We start from the raw sequence: 26,435 nt of genomic DNA, 5'->3' as shown, positions 1-26,435 counted from the left end.
AAAACGTTCCTAGAATTCCGGGTGGGTTTGGTGTCGTGACTCGCTCACTGGAGCCCCCTGAGTGGTGCTGGGAATGCGGCCTCTGCACGGAGGAGCTACAGAATGAAGGGAAAGTCCCGCCCTGTTTTCATACATCCATATACACTTTACCCTGCTGCCAAACACACACACACAGACACATTCCTTACCAACAAACCAATTAAAGCATATATAGACAAAATCTGGGTGCAGCATAGCACTTTTGAAAGTGCATTTATGAACCACTGTTTACTTTCAAAATAGCCTTTCACTAGTCTCTGTTCCTTTACTCAAATCCTGTTCCCCTAAACCTAACTGTATGTACATATACAATATGTGTCCTTTGCTAAATAACTGCATTTAAAGTTTTGAAAGATTTAAATAAATATATCTATGTCAAATGTCATAAACAGTATTGGTATCTTATAGCAAGTGAGTGAATGAGTGATGAAGCATGAACCAAATGTGAGCTGGATCTGGCTCATATATGGCTGCCAGATTTGACTAGGCTTTGAGGGTGCGGACTTGGCCCATTCATGCAGAGAATCAGCTCCATTTAGCAGCGCTCTGGCTAGTTTTTTGGACAGTTTCAAAGGACTTGGGCCAAAACATTTCATCATTGCTAGATAACAGTGGCTTGTTCATCAGGTATCAGGCCATCTAACAGACATGTATCATATGTATTTGAGCTAAGGCAGCTTAGCATCTCAAGACAACAGATAATTAAATAGTTTTTACCCTAAAGTTAACCGACAGAGTATGCATGTTATAAAAAGCACCAGATAGGAATCCAATCCCAATTGACTGTGTGTGTGTGTGTGTTTGTGGGAGAGACCGACAGAAACCCACGCATTATTTTGACGATTTACTCATGCCAACCTGTTTAACATTTACCCTAGGCTGTTGCAAAAACAGGATAAAGTAAATGGTAATGTTGTTGATTTAATGCAAACAATTATAGTGTCATTACTACTTTACAATTTATTTGGAAAATCGAACCTGTTGATGAGCACCACAAAAAGTGTTTCACTCAAATTAAACATTTTTCAATAAAAATTATTGCAGTGGTTTTGTCCATTAAAAGTTACACCGAGGGAAGAGCAGTAGTCCATATTTTGAAAGATGACTTGCTTGTTACCTAAATAAATGCAACTTCAGATTTGAACCCACAAATGAAGATGAAAATATGAGGCAAAGGGCAACAGGGAATGTAAAGCACAGTAATACAGAACAGTAATAAACTGTAACTTTCATGTTGCCCCAAATGCAATAAATTAATCAATCAACATAATCAATCAGAGGCACGAGATCAGCAGCCTTTTTACTTTAGATTTTAAAAAGCGGCTCTGGGTACATTTGAGCTAATCAGGAAGTTGGTGTCACTTTTGTGGAGCGATTTAGCTGAAAGCAACTTCACCTTCTCCAGGTATACAGAGAAATGTAAGCATTTTACTTGGTTTGTTTTCCTCAAGGAGATCAAAAATGTATTTTGGCCTGAGATCATTGAGTGATTTATAAACCAGCAGCAGCGCTCTAAATTTTTGAAGTAACTGTGAGCCAGTATAAAGATTTAAGAACAGGAGTAATGCGCTCAGTTCTCCTGGTTCGTGTCAGGACTCTGGCAGCAGAGCTCTGAATGAAGTGTTATAAATTGTTGTTGACATTTCCAGGAAGTGATTATGGAGGCTACAATTATGGTGAATAACTACTGTATATTAGACATTCAACATTGGGACTTTCCTATAGCTTCAAACTATCACCAGCTCCATAATTAATCCCTTCAGAAGACAATAAAAATGCCCAAAAGAAGCTTATCATAGGTAAATTATTGAAATGCATATAGGACTTACAGATACTGCAGAGAGGGATGAATCTTGCTACGGTCCAAGCCCAAAACTTGATTTCTCTAATACAATTTACTGATTTATGATGATGTGTTCAATTTTAAATCTGTGGCTGATTGACAGATGAGCCTGTTCATGACAAACATGATAGTTATGGCTGGGATTTCTGCCAACAAAGCCATTTTGTCCATGTGTTTGTCAATGCTACCATCTGCCTGACTTCATTTGGATAACAGTTTCCTAACCTTTGCCCTGCTCCTCTGCAGTACAGTCACTCTCTCTTACTCCTTGACCTGGACATCAGTTTGCACAACATTGCAGTATATAATCCCATATATGTTGTTCTGGTGTCGGGTAGTTGCAGTTAGAGCTCACTCCTTATCTCTCTATCTACAATATGTTCTCATATGTCCATCTTACTGAGTGTCTGGGGACCATTTCTCCTTGTACGTGAGTGTGTGTGTGGAGTATGTGTCTATATACAGACTGCATATAGGCAGAGTAAATGTACTTTTTGGTTGTTTGCCCTGAACGTGTGGGCATGTGTTCCTGGCAGAGGATGGGTGAGGCTAGTGCTCCCACGTGCCCTTTGCAGCAGCGAAGAGTTTGAACCCTGACCCCCTCACTCAACACCCTCACAAACCCTCTCTGCTCTATATGTAGGCATGTCTGATTATGTTTGATGCCTGGGGTCAAATGTACTCTATGTCTGAGTTGAAATTGGACTGTTTGCACTGAGTCATCTTTGCTTACAAATGCTACATATACAGTACAGTTCAGATGTGACAATTTGTCTCCCGCTCTCTGTGTTTGTCAATGATACTCTTTGTATACACAGAGCCATTCTGTGACTGCAAAACAGCCAATACATACAGATACAAAATAAACACATACATTCTGGACATACAGTATATTCACTTTATCAGTGGTTTAACCCTTTGACTGTTTTTTAGTTTAAACTGGAGATGTCAACCTTAAGCACTAGATCACGGCATTCTGACCCGGATTAGACAGACAGACAGACAGACAAACAGGTGGTCGTACCACACCAGAGGATCATGGTCCACTCCACCCGTCTGTGCTCTGGTGCATAGTTTACTCTGCTGGCTCTGCCCCTGCTTGCCCTTGTCTGCCTTCCAAACACCAACTGCCCCTCCAGCTCCCCCCAGACCTCTAACCTCAGTTATCCATGCCCTCCTCGGCATGTAGGCATGTGGCTGAAAGAGGGGATAGATTCATCACTCTAGGTCTTGGAAAGATATTCTTTCTTTCTTGTCATTTTTTCTGTCTGGTTGCTTATTTTCTTTTCTTTCTTTCTCTTTTACTTTCCTTCTTCACACATTTCCTTCTAATATACTTTATACATTATATCCTCTATCTTTAAGAAAAATCTGAGTTGGAGCCCACTCTGTGTGTTTTCACTTCTCTGTCACTGTTTTTTTCTTATATCCTTTCTGCTATTGTCTCTAAAGCCTACTGAATACCCAATATCCCTGAGTGAGTGAGTTATCTGGTGGAACATTGTATAATATAAACTGGCCAAGGCTGCCACCTACTGGTTAATTGGTGTCATTGAGGAAAGTATGTGTTTCATCAGTTTACACATGCACATAAGTGTAACTTGATGACTCTGCAGGTGCTGGAAATAAATTAGGGGATGGTACTTGAATATTGCTACTTGGCTTGTTTGTATTATAGTTATGAAGCTATAGGCTCAGTAATTCACATAGACTGAAAACTGATTTTGAAAGTAGAAAAAAAATGAAAAACACAATATAGCACTATTTTACATTAAAAAAAAAAAAAAAATATATATATATATATAGCACACCATGCTCAGTTGGCCACTTTTGGGATTATGTTTTAAATAGTTGCTGTTAACTGAATTAATATCCATGGCTTTAAAGACACTCGCATAATTAAATCTGTGAATTTGAAGACAGACGAGGCTACTTGTGCATGTTTATGAGGAAAGTGTGCATGAGTATTGTTGTGGGGACACAAGTACAAAAAAGTGTTGTCTGTCTCATGAAATTATGTTTGTCTGCATGCGATTTTTGTGTGTGGCCATGGTGGAAATGACGCTCTTGTTCCTCTAACCTAATGGAGCTGCATTTTCCCAGAAATTTGTGTGGTCTGTTGAGTCAGCCTGCAGTATGTCTGCTGGTACATGGAGGCAGGCGACACATTGAGGTGGGGAGCAGTTACACCCAGTAACAGACACAGCCGGGACAGTCAGGCCTGGGAATGTCCTCAAAGCAAACCACGGGCCAATTATAGTTGTAATCTATGTAATTGCCACCAGAGACTATTAAAGCATTAAACACTATAGCTGTACTGTATGTTTCCATTTGGCTGTCTGCGGCCGTGGAGGCAGACATTGACAAATGGATGTTCTTTATTTCACAATTTGTTTAACTTTCATAGCAGTTCTTCCGCTCAGCTCAAAATAAAAGATCACGTAGTTTAGTGAAGATTGAGCATTCCTGCAGAGTCTAAATACACAAATGATGGACATCGACTTTATTCTTATGTAGCTGATGTCATCAGTTTTTCATTAATGGCAGACATTTTATCATTTCAGCAGAACATTCATTTTTCTTAACACTAATGAGCTAAAGTTGAAAAGTTTGGCTTTGGATCTTTTAAGGAAACATCCTACATAACTGTACAGCAGACTATTTTAATAATTAGAAAAATTATGTAATCATCTAACCATTCCACAAACAGGGGGCTTTTAGTAAACATACAACTGTATTTGAGTTGGGGTGAATTATATTTGAATGAACAAAACCAAAATGTTTACAATGTGTTTGACACAGACTCTGTGTGAAGTCTGTTTACATTGACTGATGATGTTAAAAGTATATTCATCTGAAGGTACTGTTGGACTCAGCTTTTTCAAAAATTTCAGCACAGAATGTCCTGATGCTTCAAACAATGAACAATGTGTGCTTTCAGTACATAATATTGGCCACATGGGTGCAGTGTGGAAGTAAATTTTTGCCAGACCAGAACCAAGTATGTAGGTATTACTCATCTAGTCCAATTTCATGAATTTATATGCTGTATTTTGCCTGATGAAAAAGTATCTTAGGCCTTTATGAATATGTCAGTGTGTAGAAGCAGAGCCAAATACAGAGTACATGTTGAAGCTGATGTCTTCATGTAGTGAAAAAGCGAGTATATTTGCAAGACTGATCTGCAACTTTAGATCTGCTAATGCTAATGCCACACAGCCATAGGGAGTAGAAAGACAATGTGTTAGTGTGTGTGTGTGTGTGTGTGTGTGTGTGTGTGTGTGTGTGTGTGTGTGTGTAAATATGAAGAAAAAGCAGCAGCAAGAGAAGTTTGTTGCCAAGAGCAAATCACTTACACCAAATTAATTCAGCTCTTTGCAATTGCTACGATTGTTAGATAAATTGATGCATGTTCATTAGCCTGCAGTACCATTTAAATAAAACATGCTTGGCTGTGTGTAGGCTGGTAATGGGCTAACGATGAGCCAAACGAGATATTGTCTCACCTAGCCTGCAGACGAAAATAGAAATAGATGGGTAGAATTGCCTTAATGATATCAAACACCTCCTGGATACAAGGTAATCACAGTATGTGATCGTCAGTAAGTATATGCACATTCTAAGTGAATCATGATTCCTAGTGCCTAGATCATTTTCCCATCTTTTTTTTTTTTCTCTCTCAAAACTCACTGACCTCCCTCTCTCTCAGTCTGTATTCCACCTCTGACAATCCTTGAGGTTGGCCCAGGTCACATTGACTTAGAAAGGTTGGGCTTGAGGTTTTCAGGAAGGTTAAGTGTGACTTTAGTCAGCAGTGCACACTCAAAACTCTCATGAGAAATTTAGCTGTCGGTTGTTGTTTTTTTTGTTTTTTTGGGGAACATTTTGGAATTCCCAATTCTAAAGAGCGTTCTAGCCGGCTATGAGCAGTAGGCCGCATCTCCACAAGCCCATGGTCTACTGGATCCGAGGGGACTGGGGTCAGCTTTCATCTTCATCCACACAACAATCTGATAAGACACATCCAGTCCAAAACTACCAAGCTACCACGCTCTTTATACAAACACGGAGACAAACAAACATTCAGACTTCTTTGTTTCACCACATGGAGCACTGATCACTGTAAAAAGACAGACATGTGTGTGATAGAAATTAAAGGAAACTTGTCTTAAATCACTGGAAGCTTGATACCTCTCTGTAGTATTACAGTAAGTGAGTGTTGGCAGTGATGGGCGCATTGAAAATAAGATGCAGGACAAATATTGATGGCTGCTTGGCCTGACCCACTAAAGACCACGTACATGCATTTGATACCATTAAAAAGTATATAGAAAACAAACAGTATGAAGAGGGTATTCATAAGTGCAGTAACACCTTTTATTGCACTGTAGAGGAGAGGCTTTTAGTGTGCAATAGCCATGAGTAATTTGAGCCATAGGACCTTAAGCCATATAGCTAACAGAGCAACCACTCAATAAACCAGCCTGGTCTTGGTAAACTCACCCTGGGACCTCTTAAGAAGTGGCAAAGCAGTTGAGACCAACATAGCAGTGTGTAATTCCAACCCAGCCACACAGCCATAAACAGCCATATTTCATTGGTCCAAAGCACCACAAAGACAGATATAACGCCGGCTGAGCACAGGTGTCATGCCTCAGGTAAAGTCCAAGACAAAAACTTCAGAGATTCATTAATGTAAATGTCCTGGACAGAAGTGTTTCATCTTGGCTGAAATGACACAACCTTGGAATTGATGTAACTGGAGTTAAAACAGCCTGTGGACTGTTAAAGTTTGCGTGTGGAGACCCATCATTTAGTAAAAGGACATGTCCTCTGTTTTAGCTGCTGCAAGTGCGAACTACTTTATATCCAGTTTTATAAAAAGGGACACCAGAGGGTCATCAGATGATTACTAGGAGAGGAAAGAAGAAAAAACTAAGTTCTGATCCACAAATGTGTTTTCAGTTTTTGGACTTTTGTCTAATCTTAGATTTTTGCTGAAATATGGGATCATCTGAACATTTATTGAAATGAAACCATGTGTGAAGTTTAGAGGGAAAAATCCCTATCATAACCCTGACTCAAAGGTTTCGAAAGCACGGGTTTAATCTTGAACATGTGTCGAATGTGTTGATTTTAAAAGCTTATATTAGCCATTGTGTGAAATTGTTATCTGACAATTAACCAAAGTTGTCGGATAAATGTAGTGGAGTAGAAATGTCCCTCTGAAATGTAGCAGAGTGGAATCAAATGTAAATACTTAAGTAAAGTACACGTATCTCAAAATTGTACTAAAGTACAGTAACTTGAGGAAATATGCTTAGTTAATTTCCACCTATGGTCATTTGACAGAGAAGTTAGCTTTGCTTAGCATAAATGCTGGAAGCCCCTTTTCTTCTATCCAACACTTGTAAAAAACTAAAAAAAACTCAGAAATGAATTTGATGTTGTTACCTTCAGACTGAGCATGGCTAGCCATTTTCTCTGGATTAACTCTGTGCTAAACTAATTATCAAACCTGCTGCAGTCTGTAGCCTTATTTTTTCACAGATAAGTGTGATGTAAGTGTGGTATTCTGCTCATCTAACTTTCTGCCATGAGGTGAGCCTATTTATTAAAATTGTGTTTCTTCAACAGCACGGTAATATAAATAAAATACTCAAAATGTGGTTTACGTCATTAAAAAATTGTCTTAATCTTTGCTTTTTCTTCTAAATCTTTTTTTCTTTGAATTTTAAAATATAAATGAACAAACTAAGAAGGAAATATCTCTGGTCAAATTGGTCATAGTTGGTGGATGGTTGGTTTAAAGCAGGGGTGTCAAACATACGGCCCGCGGGCCAGATCCGGCCCGCCAGGGGGTCCAGCTCGGCCCGCCGGATGACTTTGCTAAGTGTGAAAATTACAGAAAGACATAAATTGCATTTCTATGAGAATATGGAGGTTTATGAGTACAAACGTTTTTTTTTTTTTTTTTTTTTTTTAATCGATCCAGTAATTGCTTCAAAAATAGCGTAAATGCGACGTCTGCTCCGGAGGCAGAAGCGCTCGGTGCCACAGGCAGCCGCGCTCGCTACTCGCTTTGTTTGACGTCAAACGCGTCACAAAGCGAGGGAATCTGCAGAGGAGAGCCGGGGCAGATAAACAGTGGGCTGATGTCTGAGTTTTTGGTCTTTATGTTTCTAGTTTATTGTAGAAAGACCTTAAAATAGGGTTTATCATCCAAAAACCTTCACCAATGATTTAAACAAAGAGAAATATTGTCGTTATGTATGCGTTATTATGCTATGATTTTACTGGTCTGGCCCACTTGGGCAGTATGTGGCCCCTTAACTAAAATGAGTTTGACACCCCTGGTTTAAAGTGTCACAGGCAAAAGGAGTTGGCAATTGTTGCTCAAAGAAATAAACTGTATGCTCAAGAAAGTGTTTTACAGTCCCATTCCCATGTGGGGAAGGAAACAGTTAGACAAACTATATATCAATTATTACGAAGGCAAAACAAGTTTCAAGAGTTTGGAGCTTCTCACCATCTCATAATTAGTCATGCAGACACTTCTCGAGCACAGGGAGCAGGTAGTCAGTGTGAAGGCATTTAAACTATTTCCAACTAACTTCAAAACAACACAGATGATGTTGCTGGGTTCTGCAACTGATTCTGTTGATCTTTTGTGTAGTTGCCTATATTAATGCTCTGCCTGAGCTGCTCTTTAAATTTCAGACCTGTCCTGACTCTGCCTCCATCTGAGTCATCATTCCATACAGAAGCTTGCCAGGCTGAAAAAAAAGCATGACCGAAGGCCACCTGGGCTTCCGGCCAGGTCTACAAAATCACACTGCATCCTTAACTCAGCTCCTCAAGAGGTTAACTGGGAACTTCATGAAATTTGGATAAATAACTTGAAGTCTCTCTGGTTGGAACTACATTTAAAAATTATATTTTCAGCAGTGGAAACTATAAATCAAATCCCTAAAGAAATTTAACATTTACAGTAAATTTGATCTGCCTTTTTGGAGTTTTTCTATTTAGGATAACCTATTCTCAAAGTCAGCCTCATTATCCACAGTGTCATGGTGTTGTCGAACATCCATTAGGTCTGTGTCACACTGGGACATGACTGGCTATAGAAGTGTTTCATTTCCAAATCCCCAAGCTGCCAGCTGGAACAAGGAGGAGCTGAGGTCAAAAGACAGGAGGAGATAGACTAAGAGGGCAAAACACAGAGCTGCTGGGAATAGAGCTGGAATAAAATAAAGACAAAAGTACATGTTCAGGTATCGTTAAGACTTTCCAAGTGACTGCAACTGATGGTATTCAGTATGTTCAAGCGGTTACCAGCTGGGTTCCCAAGACAGTAACAAGAACAAAGGGGGAGAAATCAGGATTTAATGGAGTTTGCGGTAGTGGGCAGGGAACTCCAGAGGAAAAAGAAAGATGGCTTGAACTGAAAACTTTTGGTGGACTTGGAGAGATCTTTCAAGAACACAAAATAATAGGTGGGGGTGCAGGGTGGATGAGAGAAGTAGAGCATAGAATGAAAAGCACACTGTTTGAGCTTGCCTGCCCTGCAGATGACCTCTCATGATTCACTCACTGTTTCTGCTTGTACATTTATGATCTGAGTATTTATTTCTTCTCTAATAAAGTTGTCTTTGAAGTACAGCTACATGATATTCTGCCAGAACATCTTCTACAAGAGAAATTAAAGATTTGACCAGTGCTTAGATTTGTTTTTAAATTGCTTGCGTTTTAATTATTTGTTTTTACTGAATTAATCATTTGGAACAAATCTTGGGTTTGAGGGCTCGTGGCAGGTCTGAGTGTGCTGTGTGTACATGTTCACATGACATTATTGGACATAAACTTGCAGGACATTTGCATTTGTTTGCACATGTTTGTGTTTACGGTCCAAGGGACAGCATGTGCTCGTATGTCATGTTGATTAAATGTTTGCAAAGTGGCTTTTGACCAACTGCTTGTTCATGTGTCGAGTGTTTGTTGTACAGTGAATGGCTGCTAAGCTCACAGCGTGTGAGAACAGTCTGGCCTTTCAGAACAAAACCTCCCGTTAAGAGTATTTCAACATGTCCAAGCCCTGCTCATAAAGTCCACTGGCTACAAACATCTACTCAACCCCTCCCTTGCTCTCACTTCTGGCTTCACTCGTGACTTCAGGTTCTCCTCTTCCAAAGGGCAGGAAGAGAAAGCTGTGCTGCATTTTCCAATGGTATATAGGTTCATTGTTATGGTAAGCAGTATATACAGCATATATCTAATTTTAAAGGCTTAATTAAAGTATTAAATTAACAACAGGCAAGAGAGGTGTTCTTTAAACCTGTCTGAAAAATACAAAAGTATACATATGCTGGTATGTGATATTAGTATTGACAAAAATGTTAATGCATCCTCCCATTTTATTGCTGTAGCTTAAATTGATATCTTTGTCTTAAACAAAAGCCTGTCCTACACTTGCTAGTCCATTAGAGGTTCGTGTCTGTGTCACGTATTGCCTTGTCTAGAAAAGTAGGGTGCTGTAAATTTAGGCAACAAAAAGCCTGTGGTTAGATATAAGAAAAGATCGTGGTTTGGGTTAAATTTGACATGGTCGCAATTTGGTTAGCATTCAGCACCAAAACTAGCCTACTTACTTGGTATCAGAAAAGGATCATGGTTGGGGTAAATTAGGTACTTTTGCGTAAGTGATGTTACGTATTTCATGCAAGTGACTTAACATCCGTTATGCTAGTTAAATACGTTACATTGCATAAGTGAAATTCAGAGATAGTTGAATAAAGAGTAAATGAAATGAATACATTTTTCCATAGCATGTATACTGTGTAATTTACATTTACTTTGCAGAACACAGCAGAACTTTAAAACTACATAGGCAGTTGCTTTATCCTTGACATCAGCAGCAATATTCACATTTTATAAAGTAATTTTCATCCACAAAAGTAGTCACTTATTAATGGAATGTGTGCAATAAAAAAAGCAAGAATTTCATCCTCTCAAGTTTTTGTCTCTGGATATTCTTGTCGATCAAGGGTCCTTGTGCAGACTATGTTGAAGGAAAAAGGAATGTTTGCAGCAATTGCCAAAGATACATAAAAAGGGTATTTACAACTAAAATTACAACATTTGATCAAAGATGACACAAATGTATCAAGCCTCACAGATGACATATTTGAAAACAGCTGACATGAAGCAAATGTGTAGTGATCATAGAGCTTCACTGTGAGGCACTCAACACACGTTCAATGCCACATTCCCACAACAGCCGGGAGGGTGGGGAGAAGCTTTACCAATCATGAAGAACCAACAATTTGCTGTTTACCCTGACAGCAGTACCACCACTTGTAATCCAGCGCCCTCCTCAGCTGAAATGGTACCACCCACAGCCGCAAAAATAAACATACGCTCTCATATGAAAACAGCCTCATCTCCGCTCAGTTATTAATCACTGACACTTTCCCCCTCCTCAGTTTGCTCTGATTCAGTGTGATGTTTGTTTCAGGGAAACCATTTATCCAAATCAATTAACATGCAGAAATGTGGGCTCTGAAGATGCAAACTAAAATATGTTTCATGTCTATTTAGGGCAGGCCAATTAATCAAACAAATATAAATCAGTCAGTAATGTCCTGTAGATTGGAAAGACTACAATATTAAAGTCAAGTCAATTCATTGTGAATAGTTATTTCTGGTAAAAACTTGATAAAAGCGTGATGACAGAAACTCCATCATATATAATAATATCATATTATAATAATATAATTTCAGTCAGTAGTTAATAGTTCAGTTACGTGGCACAGGTGGCCCTTTTTATGTTTAAATGTCACTTAATTGTAATAACACCTTGCTGACAGACACATACATGTCTTTTGTGGGGGGTGGGGTGTCATATTCTGTTTGAGATGTTCCCTACGTAGTTGTACAAAACTACTGGAGAAATTGTGTTTGCCTGTCTAGCACGATTTTACATTGATGTAAGGCTTTTATTTCCTGTCTGTGCGTGCTGTCTGGCAGAGACCTTGCTACCGGTATTGTTTAGTCTTTACATGCTGCCAGTGGGAAATAATATTGTGTCCACACAATTGATTTTAGCTTCAGAGATTAGATTCAATTGTAAAGTATATGTCTATATTTATTATTCAGTGATATGATTCTATTGATACACTGCATCAGGGCATTGATCTAATAAACTTGAGGAGAATATCATAAAGGGCCCTGCTGTCGAACTTGATTACTATTGGCTCCAAATACTGAAGCAAAGATCCAAATGAACAGTGTGCTAACTTACAATTTATTATTCTAAATGTCAAGCTACCAGCACACATGTTACCTTGGTGATGAACTTGAAAGTGCATCAAAAATTGTGCAAAGGCACTAAAACTGCCTTTAATAATCTCAGAGATGATTTATAGATAATTCTCTTCATGGCAGATCCAAGTAGATAATCTCCTTAACAATTGGTGTAAAAACCTCAGACAGCAGTACGAATGCAATTAGATTCGATACATAATACTCAAACTAACCCACCAGCTGTATGTTAATTCTATAGTCAATTTGGTTTATCTTGGAATTTGCCATAATCATGGCGCTGGGTGCTAAACTTTGCGATGTTATAGTATAGTTTTTAGCTGTTTTTTTATGTTTGATTTTAAGGGGAAGATGATCAACCATAAGAGCTCAGAGTGCTCTCAGTTTCACTGAAAAAAAAAATATGTATGAGGAGTAGCAGAGATGACCCTTGCCTGCAGTGAAAGAGACTCATGCACATATATACAAAAATCAAACTAATTGAATCCCTAGTGAGTGTTGTGGGCTCATCAAACCCTCCAGCCGGACATTGGTAAAGAGTCAAGAAAGGACTACAGATGAAAGAGAAAGTCGAATTTAGTTTACCTGTGGCCAGTCTACTACACACCCCCTCACTGGGCCATATAGCTACCTTCTTTACATCCCACATCAAATGTAGGCTACATCTTTATGTATGTTATACGTGCCACAGCCATCATATTCACACCAATATTCAGGAACATGAGTCCATTCAAGATGCACGCATTCTCTCTGTTCTCTCCCTATACACCTTGAGGATGAATATTTAATTTCTGTTTTCTGCCTCAAAAGCCACAAACATTCCTGCAGGCCTTGAAAAGATCAAGACAGTTGAGTTTGGGGTCAGCATCAGTGAGAGGAGGTCACTGCTTGTCTGTGCTCCAGGAAGAGGGGAAAGATGAGAAGACACAAAGCTGCTTTTAGGAGAGTGCATCAATTGCGCATTGACAGGGGAATGAGTCAGTTCCATAGAAAAGATTCAGAGAGCTGAGTCAGAAGCCATTCATGTAGGCAGTCATTTAAAAAAAATGGAATTTGAACATTTGAGACAAGCAGAGGAGAGGACAACCTAATGATTATAGAATGATATCAGTGCAGTCTCCTGCTTTGTGTTCACATTTCAAATCATTGAAATATAGCACCATAGCAAAATGATTGACTGGAAGGAAAATTAACGTAACATCAAATATCTGCCGCAGATCTGTCAAAAAAATTTGCAACGTGAATTGTTTGTCTAGCAGGTTATCAGATCTGGGATGTCCTGCTTTTTCAGCTTTCACATCCCCTACATGTACTATTAAACATGCCATGCAATGAAACGTTTCAAGCCTAACACGCTGCCAGACACACCATGACACTTCCCTTTCATTAGCATCCAATCTGATGAGCTCATTTCCGCGCCAGCACTGTTATCACAAGCCAAGCCTGGAGACAGACACGCATACGCTCCCTAACACCCCCCCCGCCCTCCTCCCACACACACACACACACACACACACACACACACACACTCAACCACTGCTTGGGGAGCTGTTTGATTCTTCAATTAATCATTCATGTCAAAGGGGGGAAGTTGAAAGTCAAAACGCTATCGATTGTTTCCATGTTGAGAAGATTCAGAGTTGGCAGCAATTAAGAGCTTCATCTGGTGTCAAAGCAGACAGTTGTGTGTGTGTGTTAGTATGTCTCTGTTTTGGACTTGGTAAATCCACTTTGCAAATTCACTGAAGTGACACAAGCAACTGAAGGAGGAAGATGGCATAAAAAACAAAACAATGGGATGTAAAGTTAATGTGAAGCGTCAGAAATGTTTTGCATGTTTATGGACCCAATCCGTAAAAGTGCTGTTTCAGCACGATGAAGGAGCAGAGACCTTATCAAGACATCGCTTAGATCACAGGCCAGATATTCTCAGGTTCAGCACTTTTATGATTGCCTCCACTCATATTCACATGAATACATACAAGTGTGTGCGTGCACAACCACAAATGCACACACACATACCCATAAACACATCCATATAAACACACTCTGGTTAAACCATCCATAACCACTTTATCAGCATTGCGCTGCCTGTGGAAGCATCAATTGATTTGATGCCAGTACATGTCATTCCTCTTCAACGCTGTTAAATCTCCCATACATGGAAGATAAACATCAATACATAGTTCTCAAATTAATTTGGTTAACATTACAATGGCTGTTAGGGAAAACATATATGTGCAGTACAGCATGAAAAGTCAGTCTGTATATGACTCTAGTAGTTGAGAGCGTTTGGTATTGATCACAGGAATAAGATCTCTGACACAAGAGGCCAACATGTGTTTCCTGGGCAGGTAGTCTGAGAAGGAAGGGGTTGACTGAGTGTGTATAAGTTCTGTTCACAGTAATATATTCCAGTCTATGGTTTAAACATTTTCTCATTAAAACTATAAAATGTTAAATCTGTTTATTCTGGATCTTTAACTTGTGGTTGGATATGTGAGCTATGATACTTCAGCCAAAACAACTTTTCTGTCTGTTATTACACGACTAAAACACTTCACCTCTAATTCAGGTTTGCTCTTAGAAAAGTTTGCCTACCCGACATCAGCTCAACAACAGCTCCAACAAAATCAACAGCTATAATTTCTGCCGAGCGTCAGGCCCAGAAAGCATGCCAGAGATTAAAAGGTCCAGCTCGGCATTTCTTTCAGTCTCATTTTTATAAGGCTGTGCTTGAAAATCAGGCGCAAAAGAACATAAAAGCTGCATTAAGTGAATTTGACCACATTTGGTTCAATGTTGATGAAAAAAATGTTGAGCTTTTAACGATTTGCATATACCATGCTCTGTGTTTTCTCTTTCACAAATGAGGCACTAATGGTTTTTAGTTTATGTTGAAGAGGCACTGTGGTACAGTTGGCAGGCTGGAATACAAACACTGATCGACTGCTGTACATAATACATAACGTATGTTTCTCTTTGGTTTTTGATGCATTTTGGCAGGCAGAGCAAAATGTCAGCTTATTTTTCAAATATAACTTGGTAATGTTGAAGACTTATTTCCACTGTGGTTATTCATAAAGTACATAGACACACATATAACAATAACCCATCAACAACAAAGAATCCGTCATTACCAAATACTTACAGTGCTGCATGTTAACAAGCAAAATAAAGTAGAATCACATCAGGTTGTGGTTGATTTTATGTCAAGCAACTAATATGACTTCCTCTTTGTTTTTCTCACAGCTATACAAGCAAAGTCGTAGGAAATGGTCTGCATGCCCAGAGGCAAAACCCAGAAGTCAAAGTTCGGAGTGTGGACCCTACAATGGCTGAGGTCAAGGAGAGGTTGGAGCACTTCAACCAGGTAGGATGACCATTGCTCTATCTACTTTTGTAGATATAAACATCTACTGTATATAGACATTTGTGTCTGTTTCAGAATTTAAATGCTTATGGGTGCAAGTGGATCATTGGTTTGTTCTTCCATGTGTTACACATAATATCTGCAATAGTTTTACGCATTAAACCAATGCAACATAAAGTTGTTACTGAGTGTTTTTGTTTAAAATGGATAAAAAGAGTCAGTTTAAGTATTTGAACCTCAAGAGTTAATACAGATTTCAGGGTTAACTTAAGTTGGTTATTGACAATTGTAACCACCAACACTAAAGTCCAATTTGTTTGCTTTTTGTCTTATTGGGACTCGTAAAACAATATAACATAGAGTCAAAAGAACTAGTGAAAAGTCCTTGCCATTTTCTTTTGATCAAAAGTCTTGTTTTGAGCACACAGGCAGATATCAAAGATAAATGAAAAGGATAGTGGGTGAAAGGGAGACAGTGACAAAAAAGTGAATTACTGTGGAAAGAAGAAAAAAAGAAAGATGAGAGGCGGGAGCAAAAGGTCAGGAATGAGTGACAGATAGGCATAGATGACACAAGCAGCTTCAAAGTGACACTGTTTGTCATGTAGATGGGGTTTAGGGCTGAAAAGGACCAAGAAGAAAAGGGCCATTTCAGACAGTCCCTAGAGGCCATTTGAGGAGACAAACGGACCAGGATTTGGTTCCCCTCTGCCGGCCTGCCCTTTTGTTGCCCTGAAAACTATGCCCACAGATAGCACACCAGCCATCTCTTACTTTCTATCTACATCTCTCTTTCTTTCTCCTGTTTTCATCCTTTCTCTACCTATTTGGTTGCCCATGCTTCTATCTAATATATCAAGGAAACTTTCTCAGCCCGTTTCTCATATGTGTTTGTTTCTCTCTAATGCATTTCTGCTTTGCTTTTATTTGACGTAATATGATCACAGCTCTTTTATCAGTATCTGGACACGTCCATCAAAAAAGACAAAGGAAGGAGATCAAGGCAATTTCATCTCCTTCCTTCGTCTTTTTTGATGCATTTATTTCACATGCATCCTGTATCTCACATACATCTCTCAGCCAGTCTGTCAACCTGCCTGCCACTGACAGCTCAAGATCATTTCTGCTAGACCACAACATCTCATTGTGAATGGTGGCTGTCAAGTATCTTGTTGTCATGGAGACTATGAGTTGAGCGGGTGTCCTGTTGACATTTACAGGGTTGAAAAACCTACCTTGAGTCAAGACTAGGTGGCAGAGCTTGGCTGAGCTTTATGTTTGTGCCAGATAAGAGCAAAGGATCCCAGTGTTAAACCGGCATAATGTGGCAGGTTTTCCACATGTCCACAAATACATTTTTTCACACATGCTCACAGATAGAGGTGCAGTATATAAACATGAAGCTCCTAAGTATTCAACATAGGTAGCAAAAAGTCTGTTTGAAAACTCGTCTCTTTCTGAAATTAAACGTTTAAACTTTTGACATGCACCTATGACTGCTGCTAACCCTGGTTACTCTCCAAAAAGATTCATACAGATCAAAGCGGTTTGTTCAGAAGTAGATCCTCTGCCAACAGCCTTAGTAGGCTAATACCATTTCATGCTCAAAAGGCCTATGACAGGCTTAAAGTCACGCTCCCTAATTTTGTTATAGTACCTCCAAATTTCCTCCCACCTCCCTGTTCTCTTCAAGCTTTAACACTCAACTTTGAACCGAGAGGAAATTTGGGAATGCTATTTAGTATTTTAATGAAATCAGGGAGTGCATTTTTCAGTGTGCAAGTTATTCAGGTTTCATTGAACTTGAGCTTCTCATTTACAAAACTGAGTAGCATTTAACTGACTTGTCAATATTACACTGTAATGCTCTTCTTGTCTATAATCAGATTTAGGTAAATGTCATTTTAACACTATTAAAATGGAACAAGTCACCTCCTGGTTTTAAATACAATTTTTGAGAATATAAAGCCTTGCTTGTCTCCAGCTTCCTCAATAGATGTTTGTACACAGGATCATTATATACGAATCTTCCAGGTGGGGAATTCAGTTCATAAAATACGTTTATTTGCAGATAGATGTTGGCAAGCCCATCTGGAGCCTTTTCCAAATTAGAAACTTTACTGGAAAACAATGTTGCTGTTTAGGCTGTAAAGATAATTACACAATCAGGAGGGACTGATTCACAGATATAAAGCCATGTTCAGTAGGCCTACAGTTTAAAACTCCATGATTTTGACTCCATGGTGCGGCACTGGCAAAGCTTATGGCATTGTACAATCATTGTTGACATGAGCTGCATAAATTGTCCATACATTACAAACCCTGTGGACTCTCCGTAGAAAAGTGAGATACCCAGCATCTCTTAAACTAGCAAGATAAACAACTGCTACCCGATTTACCTTATTATCTCTCGCTAGCTAGAGCAAAAACATTGTCAAAGTAATTCTGAATTAACTAACAAGTTGCTGCTGTAAAAGAAAGACAAAAAAAAGTACCCTGGCATAGTATCTGTTTAACTTTTAGGTTTTAAGCTTCCTCATGTGTTATATATTTAGGCGGCAGCAACTAGTTTGCAGATTCAGTTATTTTGACATCATTGTTGCAAGCTAACTGGCCAAGTTCTTTTTTTTTTTCAGTTTTTGAGGGAGGGAGTCTGTGATTGGCTAAAAGGCAGTGACATTTTTACATATAAAATGGTATGAAATAAAACTATTAATGTGAAAATGCCATTTTGAAATCAATGATAAAATATTTCACAATGGTGAGTTAAGTTTTACTTACTTGATACTTTTTTCTTAAATTATATTAATTATTCATATATTGTATATATATATTTTTTTATAATACAAAGGCATGAAAGTCATTGTTTTAATCTATCAGGCTTTTCATAGTTCCAAGAACCATCCACGATGCAGGAGAGAAATTAGTTGTTCAGACAGCATGGACCATTCTAATGAATACACTTGGCAGAAATCTGGCCAGGCTGTGTTCAGAACACTCACAGCCATTGAGGTAACAGCAAACTGCTTGTCATTGATCTGGGAAACCTGAAAGCTCCTGTTGATATGTTGTTGTTATTTTGCTGTAAGAGCCTGTAAAATATTTCTGATTGCACCTTTCTTACTAAATATAGTCCATTAGAAATCTGATCTGTTTGTTATTGAACAGCAGGAAATATTCAAACTTTAGCAGCCCGTGGCTGTGAATAAAAAAAAAAAATCTAATTTTGATTGTAACAAAAGCTTAACAGAAAGAAATATTGTTATAAAATGCATCTGCAATAGACTCTAGTCTATTGATGATATATTCAAACCATAGCCTGCATATATCTCTTATTGTTAATTTTGTTATTTGTGTGTATGTGTTTCCACACTTTCATCTTTGAAAAAATTACTTTGAGTTTCGAAAGCTCAGGGAGGACACTTTTGAGTCTTCGCTTCTTCAAAGGACTATTTAGGGTTAAGATTTGAATTTTGTGTCAATGTTAGAAGTACAATTGAGCCTGTCTGTGTGTTTGTCTTTCATCCTCAGAGATAGTTTGGGGTGTTATTTTCAGAGAGAATTAAAAAAAAAAAAAAAAAAAAGCTCTAAAAATATACTTTAAATTATATGCATATTCTTTTTTGGACTTAAAACGTATTGCAGGTATTTCAATGAATCTCTTATCTGAATTTTTCCAAATATGAATACCCTCAATTTCCGGGATTAGTGAGTTGGAGACGTGTATATTTTTACCTACTGAAGAGCAGTTAGACACAGAGCACTGTGGCAAGAGGATTGAAAACTGCTGCTGATGTATCACAGACTCTGACCCCTCATCTAGCCATTGCATTTCTCTGTTTAAGCACACAGAGCTGCATGCAAAATGAGTGTGAGTTTGCATGCACACAACCTCACACATACAATACACACAGAACAAATGTTTGATTCACACAAATATACAACCTGCGGTAGACAGGTTTGCATGGTGGAAGTGGACATACATACAGTAATTGCACATCCGCAATATTTCCACATTGAATTAAGTATATAACATCTAGAAATAACACTCAAATACACACAAGTCAAGCCTAATCTCTTGGTCTTCTACAAAATGGCCCATTAAGTGAGTAGGCCAATTTATGGTCCTCCTGTGTGTATCTCCTCTGACTATCCTCTTTCTTACTCTCTTTCTCCTGGCCTGTAAATATTGCTAATGTGGACAGTAAATGTTTCAAAGTGGATTTTTGATTCCCGGCCATTGGTCCAGCTGTTTTTGGGTGGGGATCCTTTTACAATGGCCTATCTGTTTCCATGTGAGTATTAAGTCCAGATCATTTGTCAGTTTGTCAATTTGCACTGTGCTAAATGCAAAGTCAGTGGCAGCGTGCAGGGCAGGAGAAAAACGCCCATACGCTCATTCTCATGCTTTACTTCTGTCTTTATTTTTCTCTCAGACACAGACGCTCACACCTATACACATGCACAGATGGTATAATTAAACATGCTGAGAGTTGTGTTGAATAGAGAGTTGGAAACTCTACATCATTAAAAAAAAAAAAAAAAAAACAGTACAGAGAGGCCAGTTGTATGTGTGATTGATGAGAGTGACGACTGCTTTGCTGTCTGGTTTGGCCAGTGGCCCAGCCAGGTTCCACATCAGAGAAGCGACGCTTGTCTTTAACACACACTCAGCAGATCACCTCTGTGGACCCAGTCAATCCGTGGCCCTATCAGCAACTGCACAGACTCGTTAGACTAGTTACAGTGTGCTTTTGTTAGTGAGGGCAGTTTGTGGATTTAAGCCTTCAAAAATAGATGAATGACTCTTTAAAGGCATATTAGAAAACAACAGTTGGTTTTGTGACTTCAATATGCCTTAGTATAGTATACATTTATTTTATGTTTAAGCAATGCCTGCAGCAGTCAGAGAGGCTTTAAAGAGTTAGTGGAGTCCAGGAATAAAGAAAGAACTTGGGCTGAGCTGGCAGCCCGTCACAGGGAGGGGACAGATTCTTTCCACTTGAAGAAGATGATGGAGCTGGTCTTCGCAGGAGCTCTGCTGCTCTTTGCTGCTGCTGCTGCTGTGGCAACGATACAGCAACAAGTTTCACTGCCTAGGGATCTCTGTTAGCCTGGCAACCAAACTTCATGAACCCAGACTGTAATTTCAGCATAACATTTTTTTACCACCATAATTAGATGCAAAGCTCATAAAGCTGCAGTGAACTGTGACTGTTTTTCTACACTGGGTCATATTTACTCTCCTCTTGGGTTTTAGTTCCATGAAGACAGTGATTCTTGTCAATGTAGAGAAAATATGTGACTTGTTTGTGTTTCTGGAATGAAGTTATGAAAATCCCATTTTCCATCCGATATGTTGTTGTTTGTAAAAACAGTAAAACATGTTCTAGAGGTTATCTGCAAGAGGGATCACAGGCTCCTGTGGCTTCTCTTATTTGGTCAATATTAATGAAGGAAGCAGAGGCATTTTTTTTTTTTTTTAAATAAGAAACTATTCCATTATTCCATGATACAAAGTCAATTTTGATTCTGAAAATTCTTTAAATCCTTTCGATTCCATTCAATTGAGATCAGATCAATTCTTGAACAAGATGTACATAAATGTGTGCATATTAACTGGGAAAAGTTTCTGTTACAAAGACCCATCTTTGCTTATAGACTGAGTACGTAGTCAATGGAAAAGTACATCATATTGTCTTTCTTATTTCCGTGACATTTGCCATATTAAAGTTATATGCAGTTTAGAGGCTGCACAGTATGTGGGCTGATTATTACCATAATGATGAGCAGTCGTGGTGAGTGACCTGGAGTGGTATCTTATCAAGGCAAAACTTTTGTGCTGCTGCCTTATGAGGACTGTCTGAAATGCTTCTGCGTCCCAGCAACACAGGAGGAGCCTTCACTGTCTTTTGACCCTCACATTTCTCACAACAACTTTTTCATCAGCTAGGAAGCTGTTAAAACTTGTTCTCTGAAAAATGGTGATGTCACTCAAATAGTCATGCATTTTTCAATAACATCTCCATCATTTGCCTGACAGAAGTCAAAATTTATTCACTCACATGCATATGTTACACAAACAGTCTGCCTCAGTCAGTGCCTGACAGGAGTAGGGTGTGACAGCCCAACGCCACAGTGTGTTGCTGTGATTGAGTCATGAGGGTTAAATGAGGTCATGGCCAAGAAAGTGTCACTAACGGTAATCAGCTTGTGCTAGCTTGTAGTTGAGGGGCGTGTGGCTCTGCTATTGTTTAAAAAAAATGTTCAAAGCATTACTCAGACATTTGGGAAATAAACTGGTTCATTTTTAAAAAGCATAAGCACTTTTTGTTTTCAATTTCGTACTGATTTCATGGAATTTGTTGAAAACTTAGGCCAAAGAAGCAATTGCTATTGAACTAAACATACATGACCATTATGCCTAATGCCTTAATGTAGCTCAGATGTAACTTTACACCTTTGCTTGCATTAGTGCACACAAATCATAAATATCCAAATAGTTACCGCCTCTATCTCAACCCAACCACTACTATGCTCCACTGCAGCTGCAAGCTGGAAAGCCCACAAGTTGTTGGGATTTGTTCCTGAGGTATGTGACATATGAAACCCTGACTATCCAAATCTCTGTTTTCAAGACTGCCAGCTTCATCAGCTTCATTGGCCAAGCATATAAGGATTACTTCAAAGTCTTCACTAGATGTATTATGCGAATCTGGACAGACCTGGATATAAACTATAACTTGACTGGTTGGGGGAGGCAGACAACTTTGAGGTAGCAATTGTAGTGTTTTCCTGAGCTAATATGTTGTGTATATATCTGTTTAGTTTTGTATAAGGTGGTGGTCGTCAGCTATCTACTGACAGCTCGATGCATCTTTTTGCTGTACATTTGCTGTACTTTTTGCTGTGCACTATGGATTTCACATAAAAAGGTCAAACTAGCACGTACGCACACACACATAAATGCCTATTTTGTCTTTCTGCTGATGTTTGTTTTTACACAAAAGTATTATGAGCCTTAACAATATATGAGGGAATGGAGAGAATTTTAAGAGACTTTTGGAGATTACCACTGTCACTTTTTCCTTTCGTATCCTCCAGGTTTTCCTTTCCTTCTATTTTCCCCTCTGTCCACATCTGCAGTTTTACCACTGTCCTCAATGAGGTGATACTGTTTCAAACTGTCAATCATGAAAAAGAGCAAATGTCTTGATGTGGGCAGGCAAAGGTTATGACTTATGTTCTTGGTTCACTAGTTTGACAACAATATCCCACATATTACACATGCACACACGCGTGCACAGACACACACAGTCACACAACTAATGCAACAGTTGCACTATTCATATTCCATCCCTGGTGACCACATTTCACATTTCTACATTTAATAACCAGATTTTCTATTTCCACATTAAACTGGAACGTGTATAAATGTTAGCCTCGTGATTAAGCACCACACACATATATACATTCTTACAGCCCCGTCTTTTTTCTGAAACTCCTTCAGAAGGTGATTGGTTACTCCTGGCAGGACAGATTTTAGCGTGACTACGATGCAGTCAAATACATGCAGGAATTCAGACCTTGATGCTCTCAAACCTGCCCTATCATCCTCTGCCTAGAGAATGCTTTTGAAAAGAAAGAGAGAGGAGAATTAGCTGGCACGGTGAGAGGAGAACGAGACAATATTTCATGATTTGGGATTTCATTCAAAGCCTTTTGGGAATACCTGATGTGTCTTTGGATGCCAGGGTAATTTCAAGGCAAGCCTTGAAGGGAACAGCTGGTATCTTGTTTTTTCAGCCTGCAGACCCACAGCCCCCTCATCAGCCTTCAGAGATACAAGCACCTGTCTGAACTCTGTGTACAAAGTATAAGAGTGTCTCTCAGACTCTCACACCTTTCACTTCTCTTTCTTTTCCCTTTCTTTATATTTACTCTGCCTAAGAAGTTTCAAATCAGGATTGTTCATGTTTAACCTCACACACATTGTTCTCTATCTGGCCCTCATATTGTTAATTTCTGTGATGGATGTACAAGGGTGGATCAATAAGTTCCGAGACTGATCTGTTGTACATGAACAATGCGTAGCACTGTGTTGTGCATGGAGCAGGAGGACGGTATAATCCTAATGAGGAGGTGTTACAAATTTCATTGCTTGATCAAAATCAGCACACAAGTTACGCACAGTTTTGTGAGCACTGGTCCGTGGTCCAAGGTTAGTTCAGACAAAGTAGTTCAGAAACAGCTATATAACTGTAAACTTTAACTAATCATTCACAGCTTAATTTTTCAAAGCATGTTCTCTCAACCAATAGGTTGTTTTGAATCAGCAAAACGGTCTAATCCAACATCATACTGATGTTCAGTATTGTTTTATGTATCAAACAGAGAGGTCCAAGTCATGTTAGAGCAAAAGGATCCGTCCCTGTAGGGTTAAAGGCACAGTGGATCTCTGCTTTGTGCATTGCATGAAGGCTGTTGCTGTTGAAATATTCTGCCTTGTTGTCCACAATCACCATAGATGACAGATCAGGAAAATGAGCCTTGGATAGATTGTTGTTGTAATCGATGGCATGAATAGACAACTCTATGTATTGTTTGTCTATAAGTCCTGATTTATTTCATGCCAGATAAAGTTGCTTTTATGATTACAGTATTTTTTTTGTACTTGAAAATAACTGACAGCTCAGCATATAACGTGTGTGTGTGTGTGTGTGTATGTGTGTGAACTCTCGCTTGATGTGATGACTGTTTCTACTCTAAAGTAGATAGAAAAGTTGAAGAAAAAAAAAAGGCAATTTGAGAAACAGCTTAAGACACTCATTGAAACCCAGAGCAGCAGTATTTTTCTATCAGAAAGCAGAGAGGGAGAGACTGACTATTTACTGCATATTATGCATTCAGTCTTTAAGAATATTCTCACAATGTATATCTCTCGTGCTTTAGCTTCAAGGACAAATTAGAATTTTGCTTCTTCACTATGTTGTCAGAATACCGCAATTAAGATCCCAACGTGTTACTTTTCAAATTACCATAGTAGAGTTGAAATTTGAAGGTGAAAGAAATTATTGAAAACTCTGACAGTTTTAGAATCCTAACATGATCAAAACAACTCAACAATCTGCATTGGACAGTAGCCAACCAACAATTACACCGACTCTGGTTTCCACAGCGACGGCACCTTAATTGATTCCCTCTCTAATTAACATGCTTTAAGGACAGCTGAGCCAAGCAGCATTGTGTTAAACGTGCCCTGAACGGCATATAGTTATTAGCTTAATACCCAACCGGTTATCTGGATGGTGATGGCACAAAACATTGTGCTGCAGAGCATCTGCTGGGGAACCCATGGAATGTGCTCTGAATTTATTTAGTTGCTTTACATTATAAAAAAAAAAAAAGGTTAATGGGTTTATCATTGTTGCTGTCCAGAACCAAGGAAGGCGTTTTCTCTCTCACTTGCTGTCTATGTTCCATCACACCTTATCATCCCCTCGCAGGCATATGCAGAAATGTTTGGATTGATGCAGTGGAGTTTCCTTTAAATGTCACAAGAATTAACAGCACCACTATGACTTGAAATCACTGTATACTGTGCAGCTGAGGTGGGAAACAGGATTTTTCATTAGTTAGTTTGAGTCTTATGAGCGAAAGGTTCTCCTTTTTCCAGCACAGAATATCACATAGCAACCTCAGAACAGGCCAAACCAGTGCAGGACACACAAAGAGTCTGTCAACGGGTTGTAATGTGAGCCATCTCATAACCAAAAAACACACAACTGTAGCCAGCGTGAAATATTGTTAACATTTTTTTTTTTTTTTTTTTTAATCCTCATATAACTCACTGTCCACCTGTGAAAACTGAGACATCCAGCTATTGTCAGTGCCTTTCCCTTTTGCTGTGAGTGTAAGTGATCTGTTTTACCTGCTTGTACTTAAGGGCCCACTCGAGTTTTATGAAGCCTGTTTTTCTGCTGTGGCTGTACCATCGCACTGTAGCACTCATTTCACTCACTCAGGCCCGAGTGAGTAGAGGAGCTTTCACATTGGGTAGAAATGGGATACATGGCAGATGTAATGAATTATGAAATCAAAAGCACCCGCTTGTGTCAAGATCATTTCAATTTTCCTCTTGCACTCCTCCTTGTAGACAGCTGTAATTACCACTCCGAAACAGAAACAATACCAATATGTTCATAACTGATCTTTTAATGAGTCTGACACTAGTTGAGCTGCTGCAGAATTACTGCTAACAATCAAACATTTATACGTCAACATCAGATAAGTTCTGAGTGCCTTCCTAATTATTCGCCTCAAAGATTCTACTTGTCAGTTTAAGGCCTTGACAATCTGGGCATGTACTTTTTTATGTAAACATCCTAAATGAGGAAGGTCTATGTCTCATCAGTGACTGAATGAATCGTCATGAACTTTGGTAGAAATATTCTGGGCTGCCAGAAGATAGATTTGTAGTTTGTCTTAATGTTGCTTTTACATTTTGACTTGATACGTTTTATGTTTTATGTAAAGCACTTTGAATTTCCTTGTTGGTAAGATTCTCTGACTTTTCATGGAGCACGATTCAGACGTTGATATTGGTTATGTGTGAAATGTCGGTTGGATGGATTTTCATGACATTTATTACATATATTTCACTTTACAAGACGATGTATCCTAATTACTTTTGCCCCTCTGACTCTTCATGTAGTGCCATCGTCAAGTCAAAATTCTAATTTGTCTTATCTTTTGGTTTATGATCAAATATTTGCAAAATGAACAACATTCCCATGAGTCTTTGCTGCTCTCTGTGTTTGTATTGCTAATTAACAAGCGTCCGCATGCTAAGACATTAAC

General features: G+C 38.8%; 1 protein-coding gene across 2 annotated transcripts in view; it reads left to right on the top strand.

Annotated features, from left to right (window-relative positions):
* gpc5c (glypican 5c) overlaps positions 1 to 26,435 on the top strand; it is a 96,811-nt gene that overhangs the window by 50,037 nt on the left and 20,339 nt on the right. For both annotated transcript variants that reach the window (XM_069157272.1, XM_069157271.1), the window contains one exon: positions 15,455 to 15,575. In XM_069157272.1, the coding sequence (XP_069013373.1) occupies positions 15,455 to 15,575 (121 nt within the window). The remainder of the gene's footprint in view (positions 1 to 15,454; positions 15,576 to 26,435) is intronic.

This window comes from Embiotoca jacksoni, unplaced genomic scaffold, assembly GCF_022577435.1.
Source record: "Embiotoca jacksoni isolate LCO1_2020_lvr unplaced genomic scaffold, fEmbJac1.0.p SCAF_22, whole genome shotgun sequence".
NCBI lineage: Eukaryota > Metazoa > Chordata > Actinopteri > Embiotocidae > Embiotoca > Embiotoca jacksoni.
The sequence above is the reverse complement of the archived record's forward strand: the minus strand, read 5'-3'. Positions and strand labels throughout refer to the sequence as shown.